At 39.4% G+C, this 11,388-nt stretch overlaps 1 protein-coding gene across 1 annotated transcript; it reads right to left on the bottom strand.

The window, feature by feature from the left end:
* Nucleotides 1-1,047: 1,047 nt before the first annotated feature.
* Nucleotides 1,048-1,434, bottom strand: LOC138909562 (uncharacterized). The gene has a single exon (XM_070200768.1). The coding sequence runs from the start codon at nucleotides 1,432-1,434 to the stop codon at nucleotides 1,048-1,050; it is 387 nt and encodes a 128-aa protein (XP_070056869.1).
* Nucleotides 1,435-11,388: the final 9,954 nt, after the last annotated feature.

Genomic DNA, 11,388 nt, shown 5'->3' with positions numbered 1-11,388 from the left:
ATGAAGAACTAGTGAGTTTTCCTTGTTAATTCTCCAAGCCTTGAGAAATATTTGATGAATAATTAGTTTAGGAATCCCCCTCTCACTCTAGAGCACTTCCTCACTCTCAAAATATCAGATTTTCTCTTTGCAAATGGTCCCTAACGACTATATATAGAAATTGGGCCGCGTTATAAAAACTAAAAAATGGACCCTCCGAACACATCTCTTTGGTCGTAGAGTGGACCACAAAATGGATATGTGTACCACAAATTGAGCCGCAAAATTGATGTCAAGAACTAGGTTGTTTGGGTCAGGTCTGCGGCCGCATAATGCGCCGCAGAACTCCCCTCAAAAAATCTTCATGCTGGATCTGCGATTGATTGTGCGGCCCGCGAAAGCATTATGCGGTCACATATTGGACTGCAAAATGACCCTCCAAAATTGGCCATTTTCTATTGTACTTTGTGTCCGATATGCGGCCCGCAAAGTGATTTTGCGGTTGCATAGTGGACCGCAGAAATGCCCTACTCTACCAAAAATTTTCTTCAACTCCCCAACGCAGTCTTCAACCCAAAAAGTCTCTACCGCTCGATCACAATACTCTACCACGGTGCCACATAACCCCGGGTTTTAGGTGAAATTTTACGGGACCTTACATCCTCCCCACTTAAGATCATTCGTTCTCGAATGAGGGTCAAAATTCGCCATTAGAAACCAATGTGACTCAGATGCTATTTCACACACCAGCAGTTCCAAATTTTTTACCAACTCCCAAAATTTACAAATATTTTGGCAGAGTAATCCCTGTAACTGGGCCTATCCACATGTCATAGAATCCCAGAAACCAATCCTAACAGCATAACCATAGTACAACGATGTAAAACAAGATGGAAACAAAACCGGCCACAATGTCATAAACATTATATTACCAAGAAGGAGTCTCCTTAACATAAATTGTACAGGGGAAACATAATTTGTAGAAAGTTAGCTTTTAATATCATGGACACAACTACATAGCTATTCAAACAAATGAGGATACTTCTTCTTCATATTTTCCTCAGCTTCCTAGGTGGCCTCTTCGACCTGTTGGTTTAGCCATAACACTTTCACTGAGGTAATCTCTTTGTTTCTCAGCTTTCGGACTTGCCTGTTAATAATGGCAACTAGAATCTCTTCATAAGTCAAATCCATATTCACCTTAATAGTATCAACCTGAATAATAAGCGACGGATCTCCAACCACCTTCTTCAACATGGATACATGAAACATTGTATGCACTAAAGGTAGTTCTAGCCTGTAAGCAACTTGACCAATCCTCTCAGTGATTTTGTACGGTCCGACATACCTCAAACTCAATTTCCCTTTCCTACCAAACCGTATTATACACTTCATGGGGAAAACCTTCCAGAATACTTGGTGATCCTCTTTAAACTCCAAATCCCTGCGACGCATATCCGAATAGAACTTCTGACGGCTCTGAGTAGTTTTCAATAGTTTTGTGATGATCTTAACCTTCTACATAGCCATATGCACGAGGTCTGGCCCTATCAACTCTACTTCCCCAATCTCGAACCATCCAATGGGAGATCTACATCTCCTACCATATAAAGCCCCGAACGGTGCCATTTGAATGCTAGCATTATAACTTTATTTGTAGGCAAACTCTATAAGTGGCAAATAATCATCCCATCTACCCTTGAAGTCAAGAACACAAGCGTGCAACATATCCTCGAGCATATGAATAGTCCGATCTGCCTACCCGTCGGTTTGTGGATGGAAAGTTGTACTAAGATTTACCTGAGTACCCAAACCTTGCTGAAATATCTTCCAAAAATTAGCTGTGAATTATACCCCTCGATAAGAGATAATAGAAACTGGAGTGCCATGCAACCTAATTATTTCCTTAATATACAACTAAGAATACTATTATGCTGCATCATTAGCCTTAACAGGTAAGAAGTGAGCTGATTTCGTGAGTCGATCCACAATCACCCAAATCGAGTCGAACTTGCGAGGTAGTTCTACCACAAAGTCCATATTGATCATCTCCCATTTCCACATCAGATTTTCTATGTTCTGTGCCAACCCACCGAGCCTTTGATGCTCGGCCTTTACTTGTTGACAATTTGGACATCTTGCCACAAATTTCTCTACATTCCTCTTCATATCGTTCCACCAGTAGACTTCCTTAAGATCATGGTACATCTTTGTAGAGCCCGGGTGCACTGAATACCAGGAAGTGTGAGCATTGGTCATGATTCTTTCCCGGAGACCATCCACATTTAAAACACATAATCGCCCATGGTACCTTAGCGTACCTTCATCCATGCCAAGAGAAAAATCCATAGTCTTATGTTTATGAATGCCCTCCTTCAATTGTACTAACAATGGATCGCCGTATTGCTTCTCCTTGAAATTCCACAACAAGCGATGATTCATCCCTATTTTGCACTACCACCCCTCCTTCCCTAGAGTCTGCTAGACGAACTCCCACACTAGCCAATCAGTGAACTTTCTTGGATAACAACCTTTGATATGCCTCCAAGTGATCCAAACCGCCCATAGATTTCTGGCTAAGGGCATCCGCCACAACATTAACCTTCACCAGACGATATAGGATATCGATGTCATAATCTTTGAGTAACTCAAGACATCTTCTATGCCTCAGATTCAATTCCTTCTACTCGAAAATGTATTGAAGGCTCTTATGGTCAAATCTTCAATGCAAAAACCACCGCCGCGAGCTCTAAGTCATATGTTGGATAGTTCTTCTCATGATTCTTGAGTTGCCTAGATGCATAAGCAATCACCTTGCCATGTTACATCAATACACACCCTAGTCCGATTCTTGAAGCATCACAATATACTAGAAACCCATTCGTACCCTCTGGTAGGGTCAACACCAGTGTCGTAGTTAATCTTGATTTCAACTCTTGGAAGCTCCTTCCACAAGCATTTGACCAATAGAGCTTAACTTCCTTCTACGTCAATTTAGTCAACGGAGAGGCCAGAGTAGAGAACCCCTTCACAAACTTTCTGTAATACCCAGCTAAGCCCAAGAAACTACGAATCTCTGTTAGAGTTATAGGTCTAGGCCAATTCTTCACTGCTGAAATCTTCTGAGGGAGAACATTATATATTTGAGGGTTTGTTCATTTTATCACATTTAGAGATTCAAGACTCTGTTTTGGGCAATTATCAAGTGAATTTTTACCACATGGATTGGGGAAAGTATTTTTTACCCAGTTATTATTATATTCCATGATTCCATCTTCAATTTTCACATTTGATTGATGATTTCAAAAGAGAAATTGGGTATTTTTTATCTAAATCTTTCCTAAAGTGAATAATTGTGTTTTGAACATTGACTTAGAGTCGGATTTGAATTAAATTAGTATGGTTGGACTCGTATTCGAATAGGTTATCGTAATTTATGAGTTTAGTCGGGTTTCGAGATACAAGCCTAGATTGACTTTGAGAATTTGATTAAAGATTCAACCTTTATTGTTTGAGCTTGTTTCCTTTGGCATTATTTGATAATTTTTAGTTGATTTTGGTTAGTTTCGAGTCGTTCGGAGGTTGATTCGTGCGGGATGGAATTTCTAGAGTATTGTTTGTCTTGGTCATTATTTGATTTGGCTTGCTCAAGGTAAGTATCTTATCTAAACTTGGTAAAGGCACTGGCTGCCTGAGTTATTTGTGATAGTTACGGGATGTGGGTGCACATATGTGTGGGGTTTGAGCCTATGTGCAAGAACTGGGGTATTATCCATGCTTGGGGTAGTACTTAGGCTATGACATGCCTTGAGTTGATTGATAAGTCTTATGATGTGATGTTTCTCATATTTGTAACCATGTTATGAACTATTTGATCCATGTTTGAGGTTACATAGAGGCTAATTCCCTGAAAGAACTTGATAATTGCTATTTCCATGATGAAATTGTTGGTTTGAGATATGATAGCACACTTTGTACATGCATACACCTTAGCATGTCACTTATACCAGTCTAGGATTATGAAATTTAAGGATCTTTGATCATGTACATGTATTCTTGTAAATCTTCTTTATATGTGATATGGTTTGGACTAGTAGCATGTGCCCATGCCAGGCGAATTGTGAAATTATGCATGTGACCACGACGGGCGAATTATGATATTATGCATGTGACCATGCCAGGAGGATTGCAATATTGTGCCTGTAACTATGCTGAGCGGATTGTCATATTGAGCATGTGACCACGCCGGGCGGATTGTGATTATTAGCACGTGAGTTATCGTGCGGTTGTTATATCATTAGCACGTGAGTTGTCTGTGGGGATCCATATATTGATACTATTGGCATGTGAGTTTTCCGTGCGGTTAATATAATTAGCACGTGAGTTGTTCATGTAGCATGTGACTTTTCAGTGCAGTGTGTGGATATGGTTACATCCCCCTAGAGTCACCCTCTCATGTTTCCCTCTTGATGGTTTACACGCGTATTGTAAGAAACCTATGGGTTTCTAGTTGATGCGAGCTCTAGGAGAGTTGGTTATTTGTTTTGTTCGGTTATTGAGATTCTGATGTGGGCCTGAAATCCGGGATGTGATTTCTATTTGGATCAGGTTGCGTGTCGCAACGGATTGATATTTGGTTATTGCATTTCATCTTTACTTGCAATTTCCTTGGTTGTTTATCTAATTTATTGGCATATATTCCTTATACGTTGGGTTGTTAACTGAGCAAAATATGTTAAGAAAAATTGAGAGCACCAAGGTGGTTTTATCTGTGATTTCATGATTCAATCATATTTTTGTCCTATACTTGTTGGAATTAACTTGAAAAGGTGATAGCGAGTATCATTTATAATTCTTGCTTCTATTACATCGCTGAGATTAGTTACGATACTTATTGAATACATGAGGTTGGTTGTACTCGTACTACACTTTTATACCTTAAGCGTAGATTTAGGAGCTTATGTTGTTGTGCATAGCGGGATCTGGCATTGAAGATATACCTACCTTTTAGGGATCTTTCAGTTGTTCGTTTGACGAGTTTCAGACTCGGGAAGATTTAGTGATTTCATAGTGGTTGTGGCCATGAAAGATCATAGAAAGATTCCAGTTTGAGGTTAAGCAAGTAGGTTATCTCCTACGGGTTATTCTAAGATTGTGTGATTCTTATGATGATTATTGTGGAGAGTTTCTTTCTTCCGGTGGGTCATAGGTGCTACAATTTGAGTTTGGATCACTTGAGTAAGTTGGCTTGACTATCACGAGGATGAATACAATATCAGCAAATGATTTGAGGTATTTTTATGATTTGTGTTACATGAGCTTATGAAGGATTTCGTTGAATTACAGTGTGGGATTATGGCAGTAATGAAGTAAGGGTATTGTGGGTAATCGGATTTTGTGTTCTATGTCATTGAGCCAAGTGGGGGAGTTTTCTTTCCACGATTAGATTGCATGGTCATGTGTTATGTTAGTTTGGGTCTGAGGCATATTTGTGGATCAATTATGGCTTCAAGAGGTTGGCTTTGAGGGTTAATTTATTAAGGAAATTTCTATATGTATGATGTGGTATACTTTATGGGAATACTGGAAATCTTGGAATGATTTGAGTTTGCTATTCGTGGTGGAGGTAGTGTGCATGGAGTAGAAATTTACTCGTTTGCTTTGAGGTGTGGGTTACTTCTTGATGTGTTTTAGTGCTAATGGAGCACATGCCATTAGGCTAGTTTTGGCAATGCATTTGATATTTGAATAGGGTGGATGACTCCAGAGAAGGTTCTATTGAGTTCAAGATTTGTATGTGGTATTTGAGGAATTTCTGGATATGTAAAAGGCTAAGATTTAAGACATGCATTGGATGGTGTCGAGATTTGTGATATTTCTATATCATTATGGATCCTACATTTTAGTATCAGAGAGGTTAAGGAAATAGCTTTAGATTCACATAAAGTCTCTTTACAGTGGATTTCTCGGTTGTAGTACTTTTTGGTGCTTAAGAAGGAATATAGTGGCATATGGGCTTTAAACGACATGGTTTCATACTAGGATCTCTTGTCGTGTGTTTTGGTTATGGACCGTGGTGTATTGGCAAGGAGAAGTGCTAATTTGAAGGAAATTGGGAAAGAACTCGAAGAAATAGGGCAACTTGGTAATAGGTTGGATCAGCATGGTAATGGATATGAGCGGATATTTTAGTTATTTTGATGTGGTGAGGCTTTACTGGTGTTTGGTGGCAATAATCTTGGGTCTGGCGACCTGGATGACTTGGTTGAGTTATAATGATTCAATTTTGATGGCTTGGTCTCATGCTAATGGGTTTTGAAGAGTTCTCGGTGATTTCTACCACTTCTTGAGAGGAGTGTCTTTCACTGGCGTGAGGAGTATGTTGCGTGTTATGATTTTATCTACGATGGGAGTCCGGCGGAAGGTTTTTGCCGACAGAATGTGTATCCTATTTGTGACTGGGGGTCAATAATGGGTTCTCATATTTTCCTATGATGGCATGGTAGATGCGGTACGACGTGCGTGATTGAGATTTATATGTACAAGTTTGTGTTTCAGTTTTGAAAGGAAGGTCATCAGTTCTAGATGTCATTAGACAGTTTTAGATGTTTAGAAGAACTCTAGTGCTATTTGGTATTACCTGAGAAAAGTGTACATTTTCGAAAGGCGCATTGCGTTTTGACTTGCGGATGCTTGACTGTTATTATGATGATCACCTGATGGATCGACTATTGATGTTCAAATTTTTCTATGTGGCACAGAAGAATTATGGAAGTATTTCTCGTGGAATGATTATGTATGAATGATGTGTCAGTCACTTGAGTGGTCGAGTTGGGCTCAGATATTGGTATTCTAGGGATTTGGAGACAGGGAGTTCTCAGAGGCAGATTGTTCCTTGGTTGCAAACTATGAATGTATTGTGAAGTTAGAAAGCTAATAGTATATGGTATGTCTAGGTTATTGTGGACGTTTGGAGGGTTATTAATCTATTTGTGGATGACCAGAGTTGATTTGGGGGCCCATTGGTAGGCCTAATGAGGATGTGTATTCTACATTAGGTTAGACTTATTGACTTAGCGCTGCTAATGTTTAGGGATGTGTCATTCAGTTAGGGTTGAGCTTAATCGTGTTCTGATATGTTCTATGTGTTACTATCCCATGCTACGATGGTTTGTGATACTGTTGACTATTTTGCACACATGATGCAGTTCTGTTTAGGCCTTGTGGTGAAATGGGAATGAGGTGGCTCTTGGGGTGTTAAATGGTTGATTATACCTTGATTATGGTCTTTCTTGTTCGTGGTATATTGTGCTATCCGTTTCTCCATGGTTATGGTCATACACTTTGAGTTTTTGTAGTTTATTTGAGTATTGTTGTTGATTTTAAGCATTATGGCTTGAGGTGTTTCATGTAGACCGGTGTTTGGATTCGGTCACACATCGCACCGGAGTTATGTTGGGATATGATCCTTTGTGTTGATTTTGTGTGTTATGGTTCTCTTTTGTGTGATGAGTTTATAGCACTATGCTTATGGTGGTACATGTTGTGCTTGAGGAATGGGTCTCTCATTTGATTCTCTTTCAATTTTTAGGTACATTTGAGTTGTTTCTTATTGGTGCACGGAATGCACGGTTTGTGGCTTTAGGTAGTATTGGCGTGACGTGTTAGAAGAACAGCTTGTATTTGATGAGGTGAGGTCATTGTACCTGGAATGAGTGCTATCAGATTTGATTACGGTATGTTTGGAAGAATAATATCGGAAGTCATCTTATAATTTGGAAATTGTTCTTATCGGGCGAGAAAGCTCCATGGGTTGTTGATATGATGGGTAGTAATGCGTTTCTACGCAGTTCTTCCAACATTTGGCAATACAAGATTTTATTTGATATGAGGTTTGTTACCAGTACTAGATTTGTTATTGAGCAGCTATTGTAGCCGGAAATTATTGCTATGAGTATCTGAGTCAAGTGGTATATCATGTTATTACATCTGGTGTTATGGTTATGGCTTTCTATAAGTTGTTCATGCTTGTACAGTATGTAGATGCAAGACTCAGGTCTTACAATGAATTTTGGATGTTGGAAATTGGGTTCTTAGATTTATGAGATAAGGTTGAGTAAGGATCTTTAGTTATGTATGTTGTCAGTCTTACATGGATTGGGGTGACATTGGATCACTAACGGATATGTGCATGGCGAGTTTACATAGTGTTTTAATGGCTTGGGAAAGACTCTTGGCACGTTCATGGACGAACATATGTTTAAGTTGGGTAGGATGTAACGACCCAATCGGTTGTTTTGAGCATTTGCATTCAGTTCGGTGGTTTGAGTTCATGAGTAGATTCATATGGTTTATTATGACCTATGTGTATCGTCGGTTTTGATTTTCGGGTGATTCGTGATTAATTTGGTAGAATGATTCTCAAATAGGAAGCTTTATGTTGGAAGAGATCACCAAGTTTGACTTTTGTGTATTTGACCTCGGATCAGAGTTTTTATGGTCACGTTACGTCCGGATGATGATTTTGGACTTGGGCATATGCTCGGAATTGCATTTATGTTTGTAGAAGGATTTGGCGCTAATTGGTAAAAGTTGGCCATTTGAAGGCGTGGAATGTTCATACGTTTGACCGAGAGATGACTTTCACAATGTCGAACTCGGATTGTTATTCTGGGAGTTGGAATAGGCTCGATATATCATTTGGAACTTGTGTGCAAAATTTGAAGTTATTCTGAGTATATTTGGTATAGTTCGGCATGAGTTTTGAAAGTTGAATGTTCGAAAGTTCACTATGTTTGATTTGAGGTGTGATTTGTGGTTTCGGTGTTGTTACGAGTGATTTGAGGTTTCGAGTAGGTTCGCATTATGTTTTGGGACTTGTTGGTATGTTCGGACGGGGAACCGAGGGGCTCAATGAGTTTCAGATGTGGTTCTGATCATTTTGTCTCATGTTGACTGAAGGAATCTTTAGTGCTAGTGTTTCCGCATCGGCGGAATTTTGGTCGCAGATGCGAGTTCACAGAAGATCACATTTTCATCATAGAAGTAAAGATGGTCTGTGGGCGTGAAGCTGCAGGTGCGGGGACTTTGGCCCATCAATGCGTCTGCAGGTGCGGTCCCCTGAGCGTAGAAGCGCGATAGCAGAAACAGATTTTATTGTCGTAGAAGCAAGATGGGCTGAGTTGGGGCATTTTTGCAAAAGCAAAGTTTGGACCGCAGAAGTTGGTCTTCAATCGCAGATGAGACTTCCCTGGGCAAAACATTTTATATTCAAGGGTTTGTTCATTTTAACACATTTGGAGATTTGGGACTCGATTTTGGGTGATTTTTGAGAGAATATTTACCACATGGATTGGGGTAAGTATTTTTTACTCGGTTTTGATTATATTCCATGATTCCATCTTTGATATTGGTATTTGATTAATGATTTCAAAGGACAAATTATGGGTTTTGGCTAAATTTTTTCTAGTGTGAATGATTGGGTTTTGAACATCGATTCAGAGTCGGATTTGAGTAAAATTAGTATGGTTGGACTTTATTCGAATGAGTTAACGGAACTTATGAATTTTTGTCAGGTTCCGAGATGTGGGCTGAGTTTACCTTTTGGTTGACTTTGAGTATTTGATGTAAGATTCGACCTTTATTTTGGCAAGTTTCGAGCCGTTCGGATGTCGATTCGCGTGGGGTGGCATTTCTAGAGTATTCTTTGGCTTTCTCGGTATTTGATTTGGCTTGATTGGGGTAAGTATCTTATCTAAACTTTGTTTGGGCACTGGTTGCCTTAGTTATTTGTGATAGCTACGTCATATGGGTGCGCATATGTGCGGGGTTTGAGTCCATGTGCGAGTACCGGGGTGTTATCCATACTCGGGGTAGTACTTAGGCTATGACATGCCTTGAATTGATTGATAGTCTTATGTTGTGATATTTCTCATATTCATAACCTTGTTGTGTTCTATTTGATCCATGTTTGAGGTTACATAGAGGCTAATCCCCTTAAATAACTTGATAATTGCTATTTCCGTGATGAAATTATTAGTTTGAGTTGTGATAGCTCACTTTGCACTTGCATAAACCTTAGCATGTCACTTATACCAGTCCAGTATTATGAAATTCGATGTTCTTTAATCATGTAAATGTATTCTTGCATATCTGCTTTTTATATGCTATCGTTTGGACTGGTAATCTGTGATCACGTTGGGCGGATTGTGAAATTGTGCCTATGACCATGCCAGGCGGATTGTAATATTGTGCATGTGACCATGCCGGGAGGATTGTGATATTGTGCATGTGACCACTCTGGGCGGATTGTGATCATTAGCATGTGAGTTATCCTTGCGGTTGTTATATCATTAGCACGTGAGTTAGCCGTGCAGCACTTTAGTTGTTCGTATAGATCCAGATATTGATACTATTGGCGTATTGGTATGTGCATTGTACGTGCAGTTGATATAATTAGTACGTGAGTTGTCCGTGCAGCACGTGAGTTGTCCGTGCAACTTGTGAATAAAGATCCATCCCCCTACGGTCACCATCTCATGGTTCTCTCTTGATGGTGTACACGCGGATTGTAAGAAACCGACAAGTTTCTAGTTGATGCAAGCTCTGGGAGAGTTGGTTATTGGTTTGGTTTGGTTACTAAGATTCTGATGTGGACCTGATACCCAGGATGTGATTTTTATTTGCATCGCGTTGCACGCCGCAACGAATTGATATTTGATTATTGCATTTCGTCTTTTCTTGCAATTTCCTTGGCTATTTATCTCATATATTTTCATATCTTCCTTATATGCTGGATTGTTAACTGAGCAGAATACGTTAAGAAAATCTGAGAGCACCAAGGTGGTTTTAAATGTGATTTCATGATTCGATCATATTTTTGTCCTATATTTGTTGGAATTTATGAACTTGTACAGGTGATAGCAAGTATCATTTATAATTCTTGCTTTTATTACTTCGTTGAGGTTAGTTACGATACTTATTGAGTACATGGGGTCGGTTGTACTTATACTTGTCGTGCCCCAACCTCGGGGAGCGCGACTGGCGCTTAACCGAGTAAACTCGGTCAAGCAAGCATGTTAGATACTTCCTACCCAACTCACCCATGATCAAGAGAAAACATGATTTCATAAATTAAACAGTAGGAAGTTCATATATACAATACTAAATCGTATCATTGGTTACATCATTTTAAAGTCCAAAAATACACACATTCTTATGATTCGAGTAAAACAAGAGATCAAAACACAACATAATCTGTTTGACTTTTCTAACACCCATGTACAACCCACATAGTGTCTACGAAGCCTCTAAAAGATACAAAAGAGTGTTATGATAGTGCCGGCAACAAGGCCCCGGCTATACCTCGAGACGTGATAATAATATAAACAAAAGATACAGTACGTGACC

Source organism: Nicotiana tomentosiformis, chromosome 4 (genome assembly GCF_000390325.3).
Source record: "Nicotiana tomentosiformis chromosome 4, ASM39032v3, whole genome shotgun sequence".
In the NCBI taxonomy this organism is placed as follows: Eukaryota; Viridiplantae; Streptophyta; class Magnoliopsida; order Solanales; family Solanaceae; genus Nicotiana; species Nicotiana tomentosiformis.
The sequence above is the reverse complement of the archived record's forward strand: the minus strand, read 5'-3'. Positions and strand labels throughout refer to the sequence as shown.

Coding starts and splice junctions, on each gene's coding strand:
- LOC138909562 (XM_070200768.1), bottom strand. CDS start 1,434: ATGCGTCGCAGGGATTTGGAGTTTAAAGAGGATCACCAAGTATTCTGG.